Below are 26477 nucleotides of genomic sequence, written 5' to 3' on the forward strand. Positions count from 1 at the left end.
TAACCAGCAATGCAACTCCACCGCCTTTTCCTTTTTGTCTGTTCTTCCTAAATACTGAATACCCCTGGATATTCAGTTCCCATTCCTGGTCACCCTGCAGCCATGTCTCCATAATCCCGACTATATCATACCTGTTTACATCTATTTGCTTGGTTAATTCATCTACTTTATTGCGAATGCTCCTCGCGTTAAGGCACAAAGCCTTAAGGCTTGTCTTTTTAAGATTATTTGTCCCGTTCCCACTATTTTTCACTGAAGCCATGTTTGATTCTTCCCCTGATTTCTCTGCCTATCATTTTTCTTATTCCCCTTTCTGCCTTTTGTTCTTGTCCTTGGTTCCCCCTCCTCTGACTCCTTGCATAGGTTCCCACCCCCCTGCCATTTTAGTTTAAACCGTCCCCAACCACACTAGCAAATATTCCCCCTAGGACATCAGTCCTGGTCCTGCCCAGGTGTAACTCTTCCAGTTTGTACTGGCCCCACCTCCCCCAGAACTGGTCCCAATGTCCCAGGAATCTGAAACTCTCCCCCTCACACCATCTCTTCAGCCACGTATTCATCCGATATATCCTGCTATTTCTACTCTGACTAGCACGTGGCACTGGTAGTAACCCTGAGATCACTACCTTTGAGGTACAACTTTTCAACTTACTTCCTAACTCCCTATATTCTGCTTTTAGGACCTCATCCTTGCTTAGGACTTTGTTATTTTACATTTTACCATTATGCGTTTATACATTTGTCCATTATTGGTAGGCTCAGAGCTGCCTCCTTCAACTCCACTGCTCTTCCAAGTTTTGTGTCTTCTGCAAATTTTACTACATCATATTGTGGCTATATTTATATTTTTGGCATAAGTTACTGTCTAAATATTTTAAACATATTTTTGTTTTTTTTTAAGCTCTTTGGTGATAGTGAAGCCACACTGAAAAAATCCTTGGAAGGCATTTTTGATGACTGTTCAACAGATAGTAGTGTAAGTATGTATTGATCAAGTGTACCTGTTGCTTGAATAAAGCATAGATAACATGGAAATCAGATTGATCACATTGATATTGTACAGTTTGTATTGTTCACAAGGGCCATTTTGTGCCTGACCAAGACTTGAAAGAGGTGGTTTGCATCAATACCAAATTTGAAGAAAAATAAAAATGTCAGGATATTTTGTTTATTCCTAAAGGAGCATTCTTTCCTGTAACAGCAACTTTCATAACTAGGGGCCATTTATAAAACAGTTTTCATTTTTGGGTTGCTGTTGTCTATTCAAGATTAGCAACCCCCCCTCCCCATCCCCTCAAGTAGTTGCATAAAATTATCTCGGAGAGTGCACACATACCATTAAATGACACTAAGTGATCCACCCCTCAATCATTTTTTCTTGTTACCTGAGAAGCAACTAGGACTAATATTTGCTGGAGGAAGCAGAGATGTAAGCGTAGTTATGCACCTGGGATTTGCTCCAGTCTGCCATTACAGAAACCAGGATCACTTGTCTTTGTAGTGCAAAATATGGCTCTTAGTCTGGTCACAGAATAATGGAACTATAAAAAGTTTGTTTATTTTTGTTGCTGCTAGGTTAAGGAAACCAAATTCAGTAGTGCAGTGCTGGACCTGGAATTCCCCCTAAATGAGTGTCAGTATAGTGTCTAGAAATGCATCAGCTGTATTATCCTACTGATGCTCATTTAAATTGTTCAATATCAATGTAGCAACTAGAATTTGCTCTGTTTAATAAATATAAGATGACTGTTTATTTGAAATCATGAAACAGCATTATCCTTTAAAAAGAATTGATATAATTGCCAAATCCTTTGAAACTTCTGGGAAATATTGTTCTATTTGTTTATTGAGAAGTAGTTGTATTGAGTTAACAGGGACTTTATGACACTAAATCTAATTGTTCAACCTCCCTTCAGCATCCACTGCCCCCAGGTAGCTCAGTAATTTATCCAGTGAGTAGTGGAGATACATAGACTAGGAAAATCTACTTTCAATCTCAGCCTTGGGTATTACCATCTGGCTAAGGAGCAGGGCTACTACATTTGTCTTCCCCCGAGTTAGGGAAGGGGGAGGTGGAAAGTTTGGCCAGGGTGCCTGATTTTTGCTAGCTGTTTGAACAATCTCTGCTGGCTGTGTTCATATGGACATCAAATGAGGACAGCATTGGGTTTGACTGTGATGCTCACATTATCAAATTCACTGTCAAGCTTCAGAAATGAATAATGTCCATTTTGGCAAAGTACTGGTGGAATTTTACCTCAGTAAATTGTTGGTTCCTCCATGGCATGAAAAAACAATCTGACTGATTTTAGTTTATAATTTGAGAGCACTTTCTTTTTCTGAGATAAAATTACACAAGTTTCACTTCATTACATGATTATACCCATATGCACATTTCTTAATTTCTTTTATTTTACTGCACAATTAATAGGGAAGGTAGGTTTATGTTTTCCAAGAAAATGTTTATGAAAAATATTCCTTCGTTTTAAGGAGGAAAATACTCTCATCCAAACTTTTTAAAAAATGTCAATTTTCTCAGATGCTGAGAGGCAGTTGAGATCATACCTTCTCCCTGTAGTCCATGACCACCTCACCACAGAGCAAACAACTGGGAATACAAAACAAAAACAGAATTACCTGGAAAAACTCAGCAGGCCTGGCAGCATCGGCGGAGAAGAAAAGAGTTGACGTTTCGAGTCCTCATGACCCTTCAACAGAACTGTTCTGTTGAAGGGTCATGAGGACTCGAAACGTCAACTCTTTTCTTCTCCGCCGATGCTGCCAGGCCTGCTGAGTTTTTCCAGGTAATTCTGTTTTTGTTTTGGATTTCCAGCATCCGCAGTAGTTTTTTGTTTTTATAACTGGGGATACAACTTGTGTGCATCCCCAACCAGTAGCATGATTTCCAGGGCTTCTCCACCTTTACGATGACTGAGGCTGGTCTGAATTCCTGGTTTCATTGGAGCTACTGAAGATATTTTTCTAACAGTGAAATGGGAAGCAGTAAAGCAGCTGAGGAAATTGACTCTGTTTTCCATGAAGTACACACTGGAATAAAAATACTAAAATTAAAAATTTTCTAAAGGGACCAAATTCCGGTAAGCTAACTTGAATTAGTGAAACTGGAGAACTAGATTGTATAAAAGCACATGCTGGAAATCTGAAATAAAAACAGAAAATGCTGGAAATACTCAGCAGGTCTGGCAGCATCTATGGAGAGAGAAATAGAGTTAATGTTTCAGGTTGATAATCAGCTAGATTGTACAGCCATTTGGTAGCTCATATAGAAACAGCCCATTCATCTTTCTTTACGTATAATATATAGATTTTTCTGTGAATTATTTTCTAGTTGGCAGCATCATGACAACTTGAGTTTTTAGCAGTTAGAATTGACAACAAAACCTTTTTCATCACTGTGTTGAACTGACTTTGTGTATCTTGGAAAATTATAATAGATGTGTTTACATACTGGTTAATTTCAGTACAGAAAATGTGAAAGAGAGACAGGATGATTTTTGCATATGTTATATAAAGTCAGGGCAAGAAATTTTAGATAATTTCCCAGAGTCCCAGCAATGAACACGAATACCTAGCAACATATTAGGATTAGAAAGCATATTAGGTAACTACCATTTCTGCAATAGTGAACTCCTTGGTTTAATCAGCAGCTGTCACTTTTGGTAATTTGGTTTATGTTTTTGTGGTGCAACAATCTCAAATCCATCATAATGTATTCGCTAGGAATTTGTTGTGGTAAATATAGTGAAACTGTCAGCATTCACTGTCATCATGCCACTGAAACTGACAGGGACTTTGGGACTTCGGACATGCACAGAATAGCCCAAATCTAGAATGTGCTGCCAGTGGGTCTGCACTGCTCCCTAGTATGCACTTTAGAGGTTCCCACAGATTGTTGCCTCTGTTGCAATCACTCTTAATGCTGTTAGTCTCATTGTTTTTTTATTCATTCATGGGATGTGGGTGTCACTAGCTGGGCCAGCATTTTTTGCCCATCCCTAATTGCCCTTGAGAAGGTGGTGGTGTGCTGCCTCCTTGCAGTCTATGTTGCAGGAACACCCATAGTGCTGTTAAGAAGTGAATTCCAGGATTTTGATCCAGTGAGAGTGAAGAAACGGTGATATAGTTCCAAGTCAGGAAGGTGTGTGGCTTGGAGCAGAATTTGCAGGTGATGGTGTTCCCATATATCTGCTGCCCTAGGTGGTAGAGGTCACGGGTTTGGAAGGTGCTACTGAAGGAACCTTGGTGAGTTTCTGCAGTGCACTTTGTAGATGGTGTGTCAGTGGTGGAAGGAGTGAATGTTTAAGGTGTTGGATGACGCCAACCAAGTGGGCTGCTTTGACCTGGATGGCGTTGAGCTTCTTCAGTGTTGTTGGAGCTGTACTCATCAGGCAAGTGGCGAGTATCCCATCACATCCCTGACTTGTGCCTTGTAGTTGGCGGACAGGCTTTGGGGAGCCAGGAAATGAGTTACTCAATGCAGAATTCCCAGCCTCTGACCTGCTTTTGTAGCCACAGTATTTATATGGCTGGTCCAGTTCAGTTTCTGGTAATCCCCAGGATGATGTTAGCAGGGGATTCAGTGATGGTAATGCCATTGAATGTCAAGGGACGTTGGTTAGATTCTATCTTGTTGGAGACTGTCATTACCTGGGACTTGTGTGGTGTGAATGTTACTTGCTACTTATCAGCCCAAGCCTGAATATTGTCCAAGTCTTGCTGCATTTGGACATGGACTGCTTCAAAATCTGAGGAGTCATGAATGGCGCTGAACATTGTGCAATCGTCTGTGAACATCCCCACTCCTGAACTTGTGATGGAGGGAAGATCACTGATAAAACAGCTGGAGATGGTTGTGTCTAGGACACTACCCCGAGGAACCCCTGCAGCGATGTCCCAGAACTTAGATGATTGACCTCCAACAACCGCAACCATCTTCCTGCGTGCTAAGTATGACTCCAACCATTGGATAGCTGTTCCCCTGATTCCCATTGACTCCAGTTTTGCTAGGGCTCCTTGATGCCACACTTGGTCAAATGTTGCCTTGATGTCAAGGGCAGTTATTCTCACCTCACCTCTTGAGTTCAGCTCTTTTGTTCGTTCTTTTGGCCAAGGTTGTAATGAGGTCAGGAGCTGAGTGGCCCTGACGGAACCCAAACTGAGCGTCAGTGAGCAGGTTATTGCTGTGTTAGTGCCGCTTGATAGCACTGTCGAGGATACTTTCCATCACTTTGATGATCGAGAGTGGACTGATGAGGTGGTAATTGGCCGTGTTGGATTTGTCCTACTTTTTGTGGACAGAACATAGGCAATTTTCCTCATAGCCGGTAAATGCCAGTGTACTGGAACAGCTTGGCTAGGGGCACAGCTAGTTCTGGAGCACAAGTCCAGAGTACAATTGCCAGAATATTGTCAGGGCCATTGCCTTGGCTGTATCCAGTGCCTTCAGCTGTTTCCTGATAACGTGTGGAGTGAATTAAATTGGCTGAAGACTGGCATGCTTGATGCTGGGGATCTCTGGAGGAAGCCGACATGGATCATCCACTTGGCACTTCTGGCTGAAGATGGCTGCAAATGCTTCAGCCTTGTCTTTTGCACTGATGTGCTGGGTTCCCACATCATTGAGGATGGGGTTTTTGTGAAGCCGCCTCCTCCCGTTAGTTGTTTAATTGTCCTCCTCCATTCACGACTGGATGTGGCAGGACTGTGAAGATTAAAACTGATCCTTTGGTTGTGGGTTTGCTTACCTCTGTCTATCGCATACTGCTTTCGCTGTTTAGCGTGCAAGGAGCCCTGTGTTGTAGCTTCACCAGGTTGACACCTCATTTTTAGGTATGCATGGTGCTGCTCCTGGCGTACCCACCTGCACTCTTCATTGAACCAGGGCTGATTCCTTGGCTTGATGGTCATGCTAGAGTGGGGGATATGGCGGGCCATGAGGTTACAGATTGTGGTTGTGTACAATTTGGCTGCTGCTGATGGCCCACTGCACCTCATGGATGCCTGGTTTTGAGTTAGATCTGTTCCAAACCTATCCCTTTTAACAAGGTGGTAGTGGCACACAACATGATGGAGGGTATCCTCAATGTGAAGACGGGACTTCATCTCCACAAGAATAGTGTGGTGGTCACTCCTACCGATACTGTCATGGACAGGTATATCTGCGACAGGTAGATTGAGGAGGATGAGCTCAAGTTGGCTTTCCCAATCATTGGCCTCTTCACCACCTTCCAAAGACCCAGTCTAGAGTACTTTAGGACTCGGCCAGTTTGGTCAGTAGTGGTGCTACGAAACCTCTATTGGTGATGGATATTGAAGCACCTCACCCAGAGTACATTTTGTGCCCCTTCCACCCTCAGTACTTCCTCCAAATGGTGTTCAACACGGAGGAGTACTGATTCATCAGCTGAGGGGGGGTTGGTAGCCAGTAACCAGCAGAAGGTAGCCTTGATCACGTTTGACCTGATGCCATGAGACTTCATGTGGTCCGGAGTTGTTGATGAGGGCTCTCAGGATAATTTCCTCCTGACTGTATATCACTGTGACACCACCTCTGGTGGGTCTGTCCTGTCGATGGGACAGGACTTACTGAGGGTGGAAGGGGCACAAAATGTACTCTGGGCGAGGGGCTTCAATATCCATCACCAAAAGAGGCTTGGTAGCACCACTACTGATCAAACTAGCCGAGTCCTAAAGTAGTCTAGACTTACCATGATAATGATAGGTCTGGGGACATTGTCTATAAAATCCATGAGGATGACTGTGTCAGGCCATTGCTTGACTCGTCTGCGTGACTAGTAGGACTGCTTTCCCAATTTTGGTGTAAGCTGTTAGTAGGGAGAACTGTACAGGGATGGGTTTGCCAAGGGCCCTAGGTCGATGCTGGGTGGTCCATCTGGTGTCATTCATTTTAGACTTTGAAGCAGTTTGACACAATTGAGTGGCTTGCTAGGCTATTTCAGAGGGCATTTAAGAGTCAACCACATTGCTGTGGGTCTGGAGTCACGTGTAGGCCAGATCAGGTTACGACGGCAGATTTCCTTGCCTAAAGGAACCGGATGGGTTTTTACCCGAGAAAAAGTTGCACCTTGTTGAATGAGGTATAGCCAGGTTTATATTGCCATACAGACTTCATAATTCTTGGTAAACACTCACTGGCTCTGAAAAATAATTTTACATTTTTGAGATGTCAAATCTGTTCGCAGTGAGTAAAAATTCCACATTTTTTGAAAACATAATTTTTAAACATGTCTTGTTAACTTTATTTTAGGTTCTAACATAATACAAGGTACATATATTTTGCTTTCTGAAAACTCAAGTTAAAAGTGAAAGATTTTAAGTGCTTTAGACTCCTTAATTTGCTCTTTGTGAATACTTCAATGCGATTGGTTGCCTACCTGCTTTTTGACAACACTGCATCTGCATACCAAGACGTTCCTTGATTTGGCAACAGATTTAAACTGCCATTGGGATGGGGGAAAGCCACACCAAAGAGATCGCTAGATCTTTGTGGGAAGCATCCTTTGAGACCAGGACACAAACAATTGCTTCGCCACTGGCCACAAAACTCAGGCCAATGTTACAAGATGTTGTCATCAATGGCTGAAATGTACTGTTAACAAGGGCTTAATTATAACTTGGAAGATATGGTAGAGCTTCAGTTCAAAATTGTACAACGTATTGAATGATTTTGCTATTTAAAAGCAAATGAGGGGGTTGTACTGGAATATATTGAATGAAAAATCACTTTGAGGTGTAGCAGTTTTAAATTGGTTACATTTGCTAATTAGAACTGAATTCTTAGCAAGCTGCATATGCCATCTAGTGTTTGAAAAGATAAAACGCTATCAGTAACTGGTACCATCAGTAGATCAGAAAAATAGATTACCTACCTCTGACACTTTTCTTCATAGACAGCTTCCTCCATGAATTGGCATCAGGGTACAGTCCTGGGGCAGATCATTGCTTAAAGGATATTTTCCTGTTTGAGGTTTGTGATGGTACAATACAGTGACGTCAGACGAGAACCCCATGTGACCTCTATCTGTTCTCAGACAAAGCAATTTTCCAGAGTCCTTCTGTGGCCAATTGTTCCTTACGATGTGGGCTGCTTTTTATACCTGTCTGCATTAAATTTCATTTGCCATTTTTCTGCCCAATTACATTGGCTTTGCGGCAGTTTCAGATACTCTTGCATTCCTAAGAATGGAAGGAGATCGAGATCATGTAGTCTGACTATCTCAGCCAATTAGCTTATCTCACAAAGGCCATTCAGGATGGCCAGAAGTATGAGTGATGACATTAGTTCCAATGCCGTAAGTAGGTTGGTACTGAGTAAAATCATATTCAGCGAAAAGTTCCCAATGCTAAAAGGATGGATGTTACAAATTTGGGTTGTTGTAGATAATTTCTCGAATTAGTTGGTATCGGGTCTCATGTCACTTACATGGTAGAATTGACTCATACTGTGTAACGTTTACTTACCATAATAGAGTAACCTGGGGATGCAACTATATGTCCCCCTTGAAATATTAACTGGATATTGTGTTTTTTATGCATGTCCTTCTGTATGCTTCCTCATTATTTTAGAAGGTGTACCAAATTAATACTAGGTTATGTGAGTCTCAAAAAGGTAAGGTGAGTCTGAAATTAATTGTTAAGCTGCTTTATTTCAGAGTTAGATGAATACGTAAACAGAAGGCCTTCAAACCAATGTACCCTCTTTTTTTGACCCCTGTGTGCATAACCTGTGCAGGAACTTTTGGGTTGTTACATGGCCACGTGGCTAGGCAGCTTTGTGGGAGCATTACTTCTAACTTTCCTCAAGCATTTCTAACCTCTTTGCCTTAGCATAGGCCATCACACCACATCCCTTTACCAAACCTAACTGCCCTTCCAACCTTTTTTGCCTCAAAAAAACTCTTTATATATACCTTTTCCCTCTCAGCTGTCTTCCCAGACAGATAAAAAGAATTCAACCTTTTGTCTAGGTAATAGATAAATTGAGGTTCCTGATATTTGATGTTGACTTTGCTGAAAACATTTCCATTGCATGCCTTTGGGGCATCTTTAGAATTAAAATGCACAGCATCAGTTCAGAAAGCAAGATGGAACTTTCATTTGTATAACATTGTTTGTGTCCTCAGGATTCCCAAAGTGCTTCATAGTCAATGAAATACTTTTTAAATGTAATCACTTTTATGTAGGCAAATGCAGCTGCTAGTTTGCTTTCCTGCTGTGGGAACTTACCTGTTCTTATTTGAAAAGTGGCTTGGAAACTTCTACTTGCAGCAGTACATGCAGGTGGGGCTTCAGTTTCATATCTAACCTGAAAAGACAACATTTTGAAAACATGGCACTCCTTCAGTTCTATACTGAAGAGTCAGCTTAGAGTATGTACATAAGCCTGGAGTAAAGCTTGAACTCTAAAACCCCTGACTTTGAGGCAGCAATACTACTTAACAAAGCAAGCTGACACTTGCTTTCTACCAGTTGCATGCACAACAACATAAGGCATAATTAGGTAAAAGTGCTAGAGGGAAAATCAAACCCCTCTATTCTATCTGTAACCCTGGCACCAGGGTGGAGCCCATTGTAACAAGGGAACTCCTTTCAGTATCTATAAATGATTAAGTGAGCATAGAATTAAGACAGTAAAGTTAGTCTGGCTGCATGCAATCTAAAAATAACAAAGATCTTCTATAAGACAGGAACCATGGATGCATTTTAGATATTTACTATATTAACAAAAAAGCTATGGGTGTTTAACACAACACTTAAAGCTATAACTGTACATCTTGATTAATGATTCAACAGTGTAAAGAAAAATTGCAAACTTTAAAACCAAGAATTAATAAGAATGACTATACTAAACTACGAAAAACAGTAAATCTTTGAAATAAAATTTATTTTTTGTTTCCTTTTGAACTGCAAGTATATGGAATGTTTTCCCTGAAGTTGGCAAAAAAAGTAAAGCTAAGACCCTGGGACGGGCCTGGCCTTGTATCAAACAAGAGATGAAAGAGGTCACATGGGGAACTTTGCTGATATGCCTATGTCACAACATCACAAACCTCTTAAAGATGAAATTGCTTCTCCTGTATTTTGTTTATGTTCCCAGGCAGGTGACTTGGTGCTGTTCATTCCAACACTGGGTGGATGATGCACATTGGATTACTTTAAGCAGGCTGCATTTATTTTGCACTGCTACCAATAAGGTTTTAAAGTCTGAGTTATTTTGATCAGTGCCTTTTTTCAAACTGTTGTACAGAATTATGAATAACATTATGGCCCAGAACACCCGGTCTCCAGACAGTCAGAGACCGGACATACCACTCCCTGCCAAATGCATTATGGGCTCCCTTGGAAATCCCAATGCAGTGACTCCTTGGGAATTGCCCAGGAAGCTTGAACTTCTGATGGGCAATTCCCCTGCTCCCCGGGACCCCCCGAAAGAGTCTACAACCCTGAGTTTGAGTCGGAGACTTTGGACAGTTCCAACTTACTTACTAGAATAGTTACTCAGGAAATGTTAGACAGATTAAAACCTGGTCTAACACCTGGGTAACTATACAACTGAGCCTCAATCACTCTCACTGACTTCCCCTCGACTCCCACCCAACCCCCGATTTCTCCTGTTGACCTGACCTGACTAGCCCCGCCCCCCGACACGCCAAACTCCCTCCCCCGATCTGACCTCACCAACCTACCCACCTACCACACTACCCATTTACCTTACCCACCTACCCCCTTACCACTTACCCCATCTACCCTACCCCCTTACCCGCTTAGCTTACCCACCTCTCCTCCTTACCCACCCTAACCCTTACACACTTATCTTCCTTCTGTAGCTTTTCAAAGAAGCTTTGGGACATTTAAATTCTACTTAACAGAATAGGGCAACTAGTGCCTTAAAAGGGAGGGCATGGTTTCTGCACGGATTCCCTCCGCTGCTCCCTCCAAGGTTTCCTGCGCTGAGTCAGTTTGGAAGGATTCTCCATCAGAAGACTGCCCTGAAGCATCAGAGGAAAACGTGTATTTTTTTTGTCTGTTCAGGTCAGAAATCAGGGTTCAGATCCTGAACAGGAGATTTGGGCCTATAATTTTTTAATTTTGAAAGCAAGGTTTTCTCCATTGTCCTCCCCATTCCTTACTATTCCAAAGGCATGCACCAACTATATTAATGGATGATGCACTGCTAAACCTTTCACCTATGTCACACGAAGCTCACTGCCAAGAAATGTGTCAGAAGATGCAAAACTGAGCTTTGTTGTGATCTGATTTTTCTCTGCATCTGAATAAGCAGCTGCCCTTCATGCAGTTCTTCCTCAGTGTCATGTTTGATATTTGCAGACTACTGAAGTGAGACACTGTAGTCAAAAGCTTGTAGTGGGAAGACTGAAGCCATCGTCTTTGATCCCCACCACAAACTCTGTTCCCCTGTCTGCCATTTCCATCTCTGGCAACTGTCTAAGGCTGAGCAAGGCCATTCAGAATCTTAGTATTATGTAAGACCCCAAGATGAGTGTGCGACTACATACCCGCACCATGATCCAGACTACCTACTTCCACCGCTTTAACATTATTCAACTCTGACTCTGCCTCAGTACTTCTGCTGCTGAATCCTTCATTCATGCCTTTGTTACCTCAAGAATTTACTATTCTCATGCTCTCCTAGCTGGCTGCCTATTTCACTAACCCATCACCCCCATGCTTTCTGACCTTCACTGGCTCTCCCTCCATCAATACCTAAATTTTACAATTCTCGCCCTTGTTTTCAAACCCCACCATAGCCTTGCACCTCCCTATTTCAGTACCAAAATTAAGTAGAAATCAAGGGGCAAAAGGGAAGGAGGAACTTAAAACAATCACGATCACTAGAGAAAAAGTACTAGGACTTGGGACTAAAAGCTGACAAGTCGGCTGGACCTGATGGCCTACATCCTAGGGCCTTAAAAAAGAAGTGGCTGTAGTAATAATGGGTGAAGTGGTTGTAATCTTCCAAAATTCCCCAGATTCTGGAAAGGTTCCAGTGGATTGGAAAACTGCAAATGTAGCACCTCTATTCAAGAAAGGAGGAAGACAGAAAGCAGGAAACTACAGACCAGTTAGCCTGACATCTGTTAATGAGAAAAGGCTGGAGGCCATTATCTAGAAAGTAGTAGCAAGACACTGGAAAATTTTATACAATCAAGCAGAGTCAACATGGATTTATGAAAGGGAAATTGTGTTAAATTTATGAGAGCTCTTTGAGGATGTAACAAGCAGGGTGGATAAAGGGGAACCACTAGATGCAGTGCATTTGGTTTCTCAAGGCATTTGATAAGGTGCCGCGTAAAAGATTGCAGCACAAGAAAGAGCTCATGGTGTTGTGGGTAATGTATTAGCACAAATAGAGGATTGGTTAACTATCGGGAAACAGGGTCGTGGGTCATTTTCAAGCTGGTAAACTATAACTAGTGGGGTGCCAGAGGGATCTGTGCTGGGGCCCACAACTATTTACAATCCATATTAATGACTTGGGTGAAGGGACCGAGTGTATTGTAGCCAAATTTTTTGATGATACAAAGATAGGTAGGAAAGCAAGTTGTGAGGAGAATACAAAGAGTCTGCAAAAGTATATAGATAGGTTAAGTGAGTGGGCAAAAATTTGGCAGATGAAATTTAATGTGGGAAAATATGAGTTTGTTCACTTTGGTGAGAAGAATGGAAAAGTAGAGTATTATTTAAATAGAGTGAGACTATAGAGTGCTGTGTATCTGGGTGTCCTTGTACATGAATCATAAAAAGATAGTATGCAGGTGCAGCAAATAATTAGGCATGTTTTTTTTTATTCGTTCATGCGTTGCTGGCTAGACCAGCATTTATTTCCCATCCTTAATTGCCTTTGAGAACTGAGTGGTTTGCTAGGCCATTTAAGAGTCAACATTGCTGTGGGACTGGAGTCACATGTAGGCCAGGCCAGGTAAGGATGGCAGATTTCCTTCCTTAAAGGACAGTAGTGAACCTGATGGGTTTGTACAACAATCAATAATGGTTTCATGGTCATCACTAGACTTTTAATTTCAGATTTTTATGGAATTCAAATTTTGCTGGGTCCCCAGAGCATTACCCCGGGTGTCTGAATTACTAGTCCAGTGACAATACCACTACGCCACCACCTCCCCACTGTTGGTCTTTATTGCAAGTGGGATAGAGTATAAAAGTTGGGAAGTCTTGCTACAACTGTGCAGGGCATTGGTGAAAATACACCTAGAGCACTGCATACATTTTGGTCTCCTTAATAAGGAGGGGTATACTTGCATTGGCAGTAGACCAGAGAAGGTTCACTAGGTTGATTCCTGGGATGCAGGGATTGTCTTATGAGGAAAGGCTGAGCAGGTTGGGCCTTTACTCATCGGTTTTAGAAGAATGAGAGGTGATCTTATTGAAACAGAAGATTCTGGAGGGTAAAAACAAAAAGCTAAAAGCTACTGCGGATGCTGGAAATCCAAAACAAAACAAAAACAGAATTACCTGGAAAAACTCAGCAAGTCTGGCAGCATCGGCGGAGAAGAAATCAGTTAACGTTTCGAGCCTCCATGGCCCTTCGGCAGAACTGCGCAGTTCTGCCGAAGGGCCATGGAGGCTCGAAACGTTAACTGATTTCTTCTCCGCCGATGCTGCCAGACTTGCTGAGTTTTTCCAGATTCTGGAGGGGCTTGACAGTGTAGATGCCTAGTATGTTTCTCCTTGTAAGGGAGTCTAGAACTTGGGGGCACAGTTTCAAAATAAGGGACCTCCCATTTCTGACTGAGATGAGGAGGAATTTCTTCTCTGCAGGTCATTAATCTTTGAAATTCTCTACCCCAGAGAGCAGTTAAGGCTGGGTCATTGAATATATTCAAGACTGAGTTAGATAGATTTTTGATCTACAAGGGAGTCAGGGTTATGGGGGCCGGCAGGAAAGTGGAGTTAAGGCCACAATCAGGACAATCATGATCTTATTGAATGGCGGGGAAGGCTTGAAGGACCAAATGGCATACTCCTGACCCTATTTCTTAAGGTCTTATATACCTACAAGCCTTCAGAATTTCTGTGCTCTTCCAATTTTGGCCTCTTGTGAATTTCTGATTTTAATCACTCCACTATTGGGCCAGATTTTCAGCTGTCAAGGCCCTAAGCCAAGCCTCAAGACAATATTAATGGTCACTTGGACAAATGTGAATTAGTTAAGAAAAACCAGCACTGATTTTTTTAACTGCAAATCCTGTCAAACTAACTTGACTGAGTTTTTTGATATGGTAATGGAGAGGGTTGATGAAGGTAAGGCAGTTGTGGTGTACATGGAGTTCCAAAAGGTGTGTGATAAAGTGCCACATTATAAGCTGTTAGCAAAGTTGAAGCCCATGAAATTAAAGGGACAGTGGCAGCATGGATACGAAGTTGGCCGAGTGACAGGAAGCAGAGTAGTGGTGAACAGTTGTTTTTCTGAATGAAGAAGCTATGCAGTGTGGTTCTCCAGGGTTGGAACTAGGCCCACTGCTTTTCATGGTGTATATTAATGACCTGGGTGTACAAGGTACAGTTTCAAAAATTGCAGGTGACACTAAACTTGGAATTATTGTGAAGAAAATAGTGATAATCTTCAAGATGATATAGACAAGCTGGTGGAATGGGCAAACATATGGAATGTGAAATTTAATGGAGAAGTGTACGCGAGAACGCAATAAATAGGATCAGGAGTAGACCATATGGCTTATTGAGCCTGCTGCACCTTTCAATGAGAACATGGCTGATCTTGGCTTAAATTCCACTTCCCTGCCTGTTCCCCATATTCCATAATTCCCTGAAAGACCAAAACAGTGTAAAGTAATTTGGTAGGAAGTATGAGGAAAGGCAATAATGGATGCAATTCTAAAAGGGGCGTCAGAGACATCTGAGGATATTGTTGAAGATGGCAGGGCAGATTGAGAAATTGGTTAAAAGGCCAGACAGGATCCTGGGCTTTATAAATCGAGTATGGAGTACAAAAGGAAGGAAAGCATGATGAACCTTTAGAAAACACTGGTTCAGCTTCAACTGGAGTATTGTATTTAATTCTGGGCACTGTACTTTTGAAATTATGTAATGGCTTTAGAGAGGTGTCAAAAAGGGCTTGACAGGGTAGATGCTGAGAGGATGCCTTCCTTCATGGGGGAATCTATCTCACTGAATGGTGGGGCAGGTTTGAGGGGCTGAATTGCCCAATTGGCAGAAGGGTTGAGAACCAGAGGCGACCAATTGAAGGTGATTGGCAAAAGAACTAATCCCGACATGAGGAAAAACTTTATTATGCAATGAGTGGTTAGGATCTGGAATACACTGCCTTAAAGTATGGTGGAGGCAGATTCAGTTATTGCTCTCAAAAGAGAGTTGGATAAGTACCTGAAGAGAGAGATTTTCAAGGTTATGGGGAAAGGGTGGGGGAGGAGAACTAGCTGAGTTCCTCTTGCAGAGAACCACATGGACACAATGGGCCAAATGGCCTCCTCCAGTGGTGGAACCATTCTACGATTCAATTCATCTATGATTATAAGCTCGGAGTTTCCTCCTTTAAGCTCTCTATCCCTCTCTTCTATTTCAAGATGCACCTTTAAAAACTACCTGTTTCATCAAGCTTTTGGCCATCTGTCCTGATAGGTCTTTCAGTGGATTGTTGGCAACATTTTTTTTGATATCACTGTTGTTAAGCATCTTGGCACATTTTACTATGTTTAAGACACTGCATAAATGCAGCTTGTTATAACTGGCTTAGTGGAGTTGAAGGTATTGAAAATGTGAAGAAGTTAAATTATCATAGATTAGAAGAATGAGTCATTAAAGCACCCTGAGCTTTTGATAGTACTTTTGCAAATTTTTAATTCAGCAATCTATAATTGTTATGTTCAGCAACTCCACCTAGCCAGGCTCCTAGAATGTTGTCAGCACCCCTCTGGAGCAAGAAAATGTGAAACATCAACAGAAGTAGAAAAAAGGTTGATGTTAGTCTGTTCTTTATAAAATGGATACTGATGTTGGAGTTTTCCTTTTTGTGACACTATTTTGAAGTAGCTATGCATTATGTCAGTGTATTGTATTGCATAAAGAAATTTCCAAAGCATGTTTCTGTATTCTTAACTTTTTTATATTGACTTAACTGTGACAAAGAATTTGAGTGTAGGTTATTACTGGCCTTTCCTACAGAGAGAAAAGAGTCTAACCATGAGTATTCATCAACAAACACGTGAAAGTGACAACTGGGTTACTGATTTCCTCGTGCCTACATGGGTCTGTCTACCAGATGATCAACCCATTTTGGTTGTTGTACATCCAGGGAACTCAGCACAGGAAATTCTTGAAGTGGCCTGTAAGGTATGTCCAAGATTAATTCTCCATATACTTTCAACACGTAATTATTAGAGGAGTTGATTATTGACAAAATTACTTTGAAATGTAGTTGTTGGCTAAATAAAGGATCCGACAGAATTTCAAAAGATTGATTCTACAATGAAAATATTTTCTTGCAATTGATGGCACATTGTAAAAGTTTAATAATTTTTTTTGCTCAACAAATCCTTTATTTAATCCAGCTGTTTAATTTTTATTTTCTCCTCTGTTACTGACATTTTCAAAGCTTTCAAATCTTCTTTCACATTATTACCTTGAAAAACTCTTTCTTTGCTTCACAATAAACACCAAACAGCTTAGTAATATCTGAATAGTCATATATTTTTGCAATTTTGATGTTGATTCCCCAACCCTAATACGGTAGCTGTTTGATTGCATCCCAGTATAATTTCGCCAATGATTTGTATTTTTCTATGTGGTGGTTCAAAACACACAAAAAAATCTAAATGATCTTAGTCTGTAATATAGAAATACTAATATTATCAGAATGAACAGAGGAACATTTATCTGTGTTGTATTGAATGTATTGTATACTAAAATAAATATTGGATGTCAACCCCCAAAAACAGTCTGTACAAAAATAGAATTGAAGAAGTAAAAAGTCTGTAAGTAACTAGCACTGCCGCTCAGTATTTCTTCTCAAGTGCAAGGAACCTTTAAGCAGCATTAATAGATATAGAAGTGTGGTTACACTCAAAATACACACAAGAATATATATGTACAGAGGATGAAAGAAGAGAACCATAATTGACAAAGATGGATTGGTTTTGTTTATGTACAGCCATGAGTATGTATTTATACAACATGAAGGTAAAATTAATTTGCCTCAAATTATCAAGATTGTGCTCCGATAAATTAGGTGTGCCCACTCCCACAATTGTTCTTAACCATAGTAATTTATTCTCCTAATTTTTTACCCTCCTATTTTTATTAGGGACAATATGTTTATTTTTAAAATAATTATGCAAACTTTGTTCCTTAACATGTTTCTAATTTTGCTGATAGATTTGAAATAGACCTATGATATATGAAAATATGTATGTGCAAAGGTTTGCCAGATTTTCAGACCTTTTTGAATTATATTTAATGTGAGAGTTATTGTGATGAAAGCAAAGGTAAAGATGCAACATTATTGTCTCACTTTGTGGTGCAATTTTAAAGGGAGTGAAATTATGTTAGCATTACAAGTCCCTCCATGTTGGATGCACTTTTTTCAGGAGCTGTATTGCAAGCCTTACGGTAGAGATGGTGTTGCCAAGGGTGGGGGGGAGAGGGGGATGGGCTGTTGGGAGGTTGGTGGTGGTAGTTTGCTCGTCAGTATGCCATAAATGCAGCATTTTTTAATCATTCAGCGAGATATTTGAGTGTTCTTTTTTGCAGTTTTTCTAAACATCATCAAGCAACACTGTCTTCTGAGTCAAAACAATTTAGGTTCAGTTAAAATATGCCCAACATGGTCTAAATCACTATCAGCCACACATCTACCTGTGTATGCATGTTTTGCCATTTATGGCTGTATTCACTCAATATACAAATGTGAATGTAGTTTGTTATGAATTGTTCCAGTGCTGCCTTCCGCATTATAACTTCTTGTTACCTGTGTTTTCTCTCCTGTCTCCTGCATCAGCTCATGCACATTTACCTTTTTGTTTGATCTGCATCTTCTCACTTCAAATCACAATGTGAGTTAAGAACCTGAAGAGTTCTGGTACGGTAGTATGATTCAGATATCAAGCATTTCATTACAGACTTTTAAGGATCAGACCATCTTCTTTTAAAGTGCAGTTTCATGTCATTTGTGAGAGCGGTGGGGGAAAACACCCACTTATGACAGTGGTTTCCAAAATTTTTATTTGGATGATAATTGATGTCACAGAAGTACATGCATAAGTATCAAGTCTTTTCATTTATTCAATTAACTTGAGCAATTTTAAAAGCCTGCAATGAAATTTAGGATGCTGAATAGTTAATTCCAGTAGATGCACTGAAACATTTTTGACAAATGTTTTCCATATTATTAAATTGTGTTTCATTATTTAACCTTTTAACTATTTATTGCATATCCTTAGTGGTCACTTTGGAAATCTAACTCCTCTCTCAAGTTATGGATAAATTATAATTTAATATTTCCATTAATCATATAGTGTGTAAAGATATGCTTCAGTTATTTTCCCAGCATTGTGCTGCTTTTTTGATCAACAGCATTGTTATTTGCATTAAAAGTGTATGCTCTTGTCACTAAGAATTGAAGCATGTGGACTTCTCAGTTTCGGTATAAAACTTTTAAAAAAATACAATGAAGCCTTATGAGTAACTTGCTTATTTTATTCTGAAGAAAAAAAAAGTCATTAAAAGCATCATATAACTCGGATTCAAAATCTTAACACATAGTTTAGGGAAAGTTCCATCTCATAAAATAGTCTAAAGTAACTATTTGCTCAGACAATATCAACCTACAGTAATAATATAAGGCAAATTAGTGCTGGTAGGATTGCTACACCTGGCATCCTGCATTGCCATCTCACGTGTTGTTTTTGAATGCCTGTTGAGCACTGTGAAATGAGCATGTAATAAAGCAGAAGTTATAGATATCCAGCTATGTGTATGGGTGTGGGAATATTAAGAAAAAAAACACACCTTTTCAATAACATTTCATTCTGCATCCTATTGTGTCCCAAATTCTTAGGATGGGTTCTCGCACACTTTTATGATACTTTTGATTAAGCATTTGTTTAATGGGAATGCAATTATGACAATGTTTAAGTAAGTATCATTATAAGAGATGCTCAAAGTTTAGTTAACTGCATTAAATGTTTATAATATTACACATTCTTTTTGTCCTTGCTGTACTTTGCTACTTTTTTTGAGACAGGTTCAGTAGTAGATTCTATTTGGGAAACCAAAATTAATTAGTTGTGTGTGTACCAGAAACAAACAACAGTATCCCTGAGCTTGAACAAAACTAAAACGGGGGCCCTTGTGGATAGGAGGAACATTATTTTGTTTCTTAATATTTGTATTTATATTTGAATATTTTGTTATCTTTATTAATTTCACAAACGACCAACTAAATGTCCCTCCACGTCAAATTTTTACCAACATCTATAGGGGAGAAGATTAGCAAAAAAGTAAGAAATAACTTTAATTTCTGAGCCATAGTTGATTGGGTTGATGGCTAGTGAATTATTATTACTATTACTCTCAAATCATAGAAACTAGCTTGCATGCTTTTATTTATAGCAGGTATGGGTTCTCAGACTTCCATGAATTTAATGAGTTTGGACGATGCATTTGTACTTACCTTTCATCACAGTTATTGATCCCCAGAATGCCAATAGTTTAGTTTGATCTGAGTTCTTCATGATGTTCCATCATATGATCTGGCATGCTTTGAACTGAATTCTGTGAAAATATCAAAATTATTTTTCAGAAAGAGTATATAATGCAGCAGGGCATCAAAAACTTCCTTGAGGGTAAATCTTTAAATAGTAAGCAAATAAGTAAGTTTTTTGATGACAATATCACGCTTAACAACTGCTTAACAATCACAGAACTTTAGACAAAATGGTTTTATCTCTCACATGCTTGAGAATTTTAGTGTATAAAAACACCCATGAGGAATAAATCCATTATCCCTAATTTTTATTAGTTTGAAGAATAGAACCATAAAAGTGTAGAAAAGTTACAGCACAGAAAGAGGCCACTCAGCCTATCATGTGTGTGCCAGCCATAGAAAGAGAAAAAAAGAAGCTATCCACTCATTTTTTAACCCACTTTTCAGCACCTGGTCCGTAGCCTTGCAGGTTGCAGCACTTCAGGTGCACGTCCAGATACCTTTTAAATGAGTTGAAAGTTTCAGCCTCAACCACCAATTTAGGCAGTGAATTGCAGATGTCCACCACCCTCTGGGTGAAAAAAATTTTTCCTCATGTCCCCTCTAATCCTTCTACTAATCACCTTAAATCTGTGCCCCCTGGTAATTGACCCCTTAGCTAGGGGAAACAGGTCTTTCCTATCTACACTATCTAGGCCCCTCATAATTTTGTACACCTCAATTAGGTCACCCTCAGCTCCTTTGTTCTAAGGAAAACAACCCTAGCCTATCCAATCTTTCTTCATAGATGCAATTTTCAAGCCCTGGCAATATTCTTGTAAATCTCCACTGTACACTCCCCAGAGTAATTTTGTCCTCCTTGTAATGTGGGACAGAATTTTGCCCCAGGTTGGTGGGCGCGCCCCACCGGCTCGGCGGCAGACGGGCAGCCGAACTCCGCCAATTAAGACCCGCCCAGTGGCCTGCCCAACGGGAAGCGCTATGCTTTTCCTGTGGGGGCGGGGAGGGATTCCCCATCTGTCAAAGTGCGCTCTTTCGCGCATGCGCGTGAAAGAACGCACTGCTCCCTGAGACTAAGTGCTGTCTCAGGGAGATCAGTGAAAGTTTTACAAACTTAAAAAATATAAAAATAAAAAAATTATTAACATGTCCCCCTCATGTGACAATGTCACACGAGACGGGGCATGTTAATAAATATCACATAAAATTTATTAAACATTTTTAAAGCGCACATGAAACTTCATCCCACCAGTGGATGAGGTTTCATGTATTATCAGAAGCCCGCTGGGGCTCCTGGCCTGCCCGCCAACCTTAAGGTTGGACGGGCAGGGCCTTTAACTACCTTAATTACCCTGTCAATGGCCTTAATTGGCCATTGACAGGTCGGCAGGCGGACAGCTGATTTCGCTGTCCGCCCACCTTCCTCAAAATTTAAGTGGACCGGGATAACGTCGGGGGTTCCTCCCGACGTCTTCCCATGTCATTTTCCTGTCGGTGAGCGGGCCCCACCCCCAAATCGCCGACAGGAAAATTCAGGCCGTGGTGACCAGAACTGTATTCAAAATTCCAGCTGTGGCCTAACCAGTGTTTTATACAGTTCCAGCATTACGTCACTGCTTTTGTATTCAATACCTTGTCCAATAATTCCATGTGCTTTCTTTACCACCTCGTCCACCTGTCCAGCCACCTTCAGGGACCTGTGGGCTTACACTCCAAGGATTCTCACTTCTCAAATCTTCTCAATATCCTCCCATTTATTGAGCATTCCCTTGCTTTATTTTCCCTCCCCAAATGCATTACGTTGCACTTCTCTGGATTGAATTCCATTTGCCACTTTTCCACCCACTTAACTAAACCATTCTGGAGACAACAGCTGTCCTCTTCACTATCAACTATAGACCAATTTTTGTGTCATCTGCAAATTTCTCAATCATGCCTCATACATTTAAGTTCAGATGAATGACAGTGAAATCTTAATTAATCTTATGTTTGTTTAACTTATTTGATATTAGCATTTTAATACTTAAGTATTGTCATTCAAATCAAAACACTGAGCAGGCACACAGTTATGATTAAAAAAGAGTAGAAAGGGTACAAAGGGCATTTATGAAGATGTTGTCAGGACTGGAAAATTTTAGCTGTGAGGAAAGATTGGATAGGCTGGAGTTGTTTTCTTTGAAACAGAGGAGGCACAGAGGAGACTTAATTGCAGTATATAAAATTATGATAGGCCTAGATAGAGTGGATAGGAAAGATTTATTTCATTTGGCAGAGAGGTATACAACCAGGGTACATAAATTTAATGTAATTAGTAGAAGGATTAAAAAAGAGTTGAGATTTTTTTTCACCCAGAGGGTGGTGGGGATCTGGAACTCTGCCTGAAAGGATGGTTGAGGCTCAAACCATCATTGCATTTTAAAAAGTTTTTGGATATGCACTTGAAGGGCTGTGGCTGACCAGGCTATGGGCCAAGAACTGGAAGGTGGGATTGGCCTGGATAGCTCTTCTTTAGCTAGCACAGGCACAATGGACCAAATGGCCTCCTGTACTGTACCAAGAGCTAGATATTTTGATCAAGATATTTTCTACTTGTTCTACTATTCTCACTCTTTTGTGTATTACTCAATAAAGTCCATACAGTAAAGGAGTTTGAAAGCAGTTCCTCTTTCTACTTCACATATTCAGATTGGTATTGAATTATACACATTGTATAGAACTTGTTATAGAGCTAAGTAATTTCAAGTCTTTTTTTCTGTGTATTCTGTGGTAAACATTAAATTGTTTGAAAAATGGAATATCAGTCATTATATTTCTATTAACCAGAGCAAGGTAGGGTTTTATTTTTAATCCACATCTATAAATTTCTAGTGCTTTATATTTTGTAGGTACAAAATTTGGAGCCAGGTGGTCACTATGTGCGTTTGAAGTTTACAGTGGACAATCGCATTCAATATTATGTACCAAAGCAAGAGGATATTCATGAACTGGTAGGTAGCCTGATTCTAGGGTTACACAACTGAAGAATGGTTTTTGGCAACTTACGATTATGTGCAGAGAACGGGATAGCTCTTGGCAACGTGGCATGCAAATTTGGCATTGTGCAAGTATTACAGTAATAAAAATTTGTTTTATGTCATTTATTAAATTGTAAGAATATTAAACCAAGGAAAATTTACTAACCTCTCTTTATTACCCACCATATTTATTTATTTTTTTCATTTGTGCACATACCCCACAAAAATGTCACTGAGGAGCAAATGACTTTAATACAACATTGTGTGCTATGTAACCTGTCTGTTTTGATTATAAACACTGTCTTCTCACCTTTGTCATGTTTTTGAGTCCTTAAGGCAGTGATCAAAATCAATTGGTACATAGGGGAAGTGCTCATTTAAAGAAGACTTACATATTCCCCCCTTTCCCGATGGAAGGGGACAACTTAAAAAAAAAAAAATCTCTCAATCTTCAGGGTTTGGGCTACAATCTTCAGCCTTGTCCCTCGGTTGGTTCTCACCTCAGCCACTGGAGTTCCAAGTCTGCCTGCTTTGGCATTTGGTTGCTGATCCTGCCCTGATGATCTTCTAGGCCTGGAATGTTGGAACTCCTGGTGTAGTATTCCATGACCCCTCTTACTCAACTAACTTTCTTGGGGATGGATGGAGGCTTCTTTGTCGACTAGGCCCATAGAAATACCACCCTTAAAGCGGGATGCAGCATATCTGGCTGCTGTATTAATTTCAGGCTCTTCTGCTTCAGTCCAGCTGGAGTGAGTTTTCTGACACCTTTGAACTTTTTTGCAATGCAAGGCTTTGGTTGAATGTAAAATGCTAGCACTTTGTTGTGTTGAAGTTGAAAAGGTGTTAATGGGAGATGTGCATTGTGCCACACATGGATGGGTGCAAAAAGTAAAACAAATCAGTTCCTTTTCTTCACCATAACAAACTGCTATGAAATTTTAAACAGGAGTAGAGAGAAATGCACACTAAACAATGTTAACCAATATCAAGTAAGTGCAGATAACATACCTGCACCAAAAGATTTTTTTCTTCTGCTTGGACCTTATTGGAATTTTTCTAGAATGGAAAGGATGCAATGCAATCAAACAATGGAATGTGTTTGTTCTCTATTACTTTTATCTTTAGCTTTTTTATTTTGTAAGATAGCTATCAATAAGTGACACCAAAAAGGGACAGTAGCAATGTGGATACAAAATTGCCTGAGTAATAGGAAACAGTGAGTAATGGTTAATGGATATTTTTCAGGCGGGAGAAAGGTTTGTAGTGGAATTCCCCAGGGGTCAGTATTGGGACCGTTGTTTTTCATTATACATATTAATGATCTAGATCTTGGTGTGCAGGGAACAATTTCAAAGTTTGCAGATAATGCAAAACTTGGAAGCATTGTAAACTGTGAGGAGGACAGTGTAGAACTTGAAAAGGACATAGCCAAGTTGGTGGAGTGGGCAGATAGGTGGCAGATGAAATTCAATGCAGAAAGGGATGAGGTGATTTATTTTGGTAGAAAGAACATGGAGAGAAAATACAAAATAAGGGGTACAACTCTAAAGGATGTGCAGGAGCAGAGGGACCTGGGAGTATATGTGCATAAGTCATTAAAGGTGGCGGGACTGGTGGACAGAGCAGTTATTAAAGCACACAGTGTCCTGGGCTTTATTAATTGGGGCATAGAGTACAAGAGCAAGGAGGTTAAGCTGAGCATGTATCGGACACTAGTTAGACCTCAGCTGGAGTATTTTGTATAGCTCTGGGTGCCATACTATAGGAAGGATGTGATTACATTGGAGAGAGTGCAGAAGAGGTTTACAAAAATGGTTCCAGGGATGAGAAACTTCAGTTATGAAGATAGATGGGAGAAATTGGGTCAGTTCTCCATGGAGAGGAGAAGGCTTAGAGGAGATTTGATAGAGGTGTTCAAAATCATGATGGGGCTGGATAGAGTAGATAGGGAGAAACTGTTCCTGCTCATAAAAGGATTGAGAATGAGAGGGCACAGATTTAAAATAATGGGCAAAAGAAGCAAATGTGATGTGAGAGAAAGCTTTTTCACACTGAGTGGTTCAGGTCTGGAATGCACTGCCTGGAAGTGTGGTGGAGGCTGGTTCAATCGAGGCATTCAAGAGGGTATTAAGATGATTATTTAAATAGAAACAAAGTGCAGGGTTACGGGGATATAGCAGGAGAATGGCACTGAGTCATAATGCTCATTCATAGAGTTGGTGCAAACATGAAGGGCTGAATGGCTTCCTGCACCGTAACAATTCTGTGATTCTGTGAAGTTATATAAGTTATTCATCTCAAAACAAGAGTCAAGATGAGGATGGTTAAAAATCAAATTTAGAAACGCATGTCTTAAAAGAACTACTTTTAGGAGATGTTAATATGATGTTGGTGTGTACTATCCAGCTGCAAATGTGGACCATAAAGTAAATTGGATAACCTATAACACTGGAAATTTATATTCATTATAAATGCATGTTAATAAATACTTGTTAGTTACTTCTAAGCAGTTTGCATCATCTTTCTCTGTGATATCGTCCCCCATTTTGAAATTAACAAAAGTTGTTTTGTTTTCTCAGTTGTACCAAGAAATTGAAATTTGTCCTAAAATTATTCATCGTGTTCAATTTGACAAGTCTGATACTTCTGTTAGTTATGGTAAGAATATGTGCTAAATTCTAAAACATAAATATATGCACAGTTTTCCATAAATTCTTCTTTTGGTCAATTGTGGCTTTATTTTTGCTTTGTTCTTTGGACATTGCTGACAGCCTGATTGAAAAGAAACTGTGTAATTTCCTTAACTTTTGTGCAACTGGTCCATGTTGTAAATTTGAAGACCAGTTTTCAAGAAGTCAGAGACTGATTTATTCAATTTGACTTGGGGTTAAGGTCATGGTATAATTAGAGGCTTGGCTATATACAATCCAATTTGAAGTCGCATAATTTTAAATTAACTCTACACTGATTTTGTACAAAAATGCCTCCCGGCTGTTTTGTTTAAAATGCTCGATCCATTTGACTTTTTTAAAGCAAAAATTGACTTCGAATTCACTGGAGTAGACAACAGTGTTGATCCTATTTTCCTGCAGCCCATTCGTCCAAAATTTTTGCTTTACCCATTTTCTGGCCAACCAGATGCTTCTTCTGTAAAGACAGGAAGCCAGTATGCTGCCATAACTCAGCCAATGCTGAGAGGCGTTACTTGCTTTGGCACGAGCTTGGGAATAACTTTGCTTAGCTTTTCCTTTATTGTGGCTGCAATTCGATCGCTAGCAGGAATAAAGCTTGTGTCCCCAGTCTTTCAATATCCACTTATATATCACGCTTACCCTAAGCTTTAGGATTCAGTATCAGTAGCATTAATTAGTAACATAATTAGTTTATAATATGTAATTATATGCATTGAAAGAATAGTTGTGTTATTGCCAAAGTGATCAGATACTGGATACCTTCAGACATCCATGACCATTAATTTATGTGTGGGCCTTGACTTTTTTATTCGTTCAAGGACTGTGGACATTGTTGGCATGGTCAGCATTTATTGCCCATCCCACACTGACCTTGAGAAGGCAGTGGTCTGCTGCCTTCTTAAACTGCAGCAGTCCATGTGGTGTTGGTATTTCTACCGTGCTGTTAGGTAGGGAGTTCCAGGATTTTAACCCAGAGACGAGGAAGGAACGGCGATATAGTTCCAAGTC

The 26477-nt window shown here is 40.1% G+C and overlaps 1 protein-coding gene across 7 annotated transcripts in view; it reads left to right on the forward strand.

Annotated features, from left to right (window-relative positions):
- Nucleotides 1-26477, forward strand: part of LOC144691611 (rho guanine nucleotide exchange factor TIAM1-like) — a 312961-nt gene that overhangs the window by 152006 nt on the left and 134478 nt on the right. For 6 of the 7 annotated variants that reach the window (XM_078559872.1, XM_078559873.1, XM_078559871.1 and 3 more), the window contains 4 exons: nucleotides 902-976; nucleotides 16222-16389; nucleotides 22645-22746; nucleotides 25356-25434. In XM_078559872.1, the coding sequence (XP_078415998.1) occupies nucleotides 902-976; nucleotides 16222-16389; nucleotides 22645-22746; nucleotides 25356-25434 (424 nt within the window). The remainder of the gene's footprint in view (nucleotides 1-901; nucleotides 977-16221; nucleotides 16390-22644; nucleotides 22747-25355; nucleotides 25435-26477) is intronic. The other variant, XM_078559877.1, reaches the window with a different exon arrangement.

The sequence above is a fragment of the Cetorhinus maximus genome, chromosome 16 (genome assembly GCF_964194155.1).
Source record: "Cetorhinus maximus chromosome 16, sCetMax3.hap1.1, whole genome shotgun sequence".
Taxonomy (NCBI): domain Eukaryota; kingdom Metazoa; phylum Chordata; class Chondrichthyes; order Lamniformes; family Cetorhinidae; genus Cetorhinus; species Cetorhinus maximus.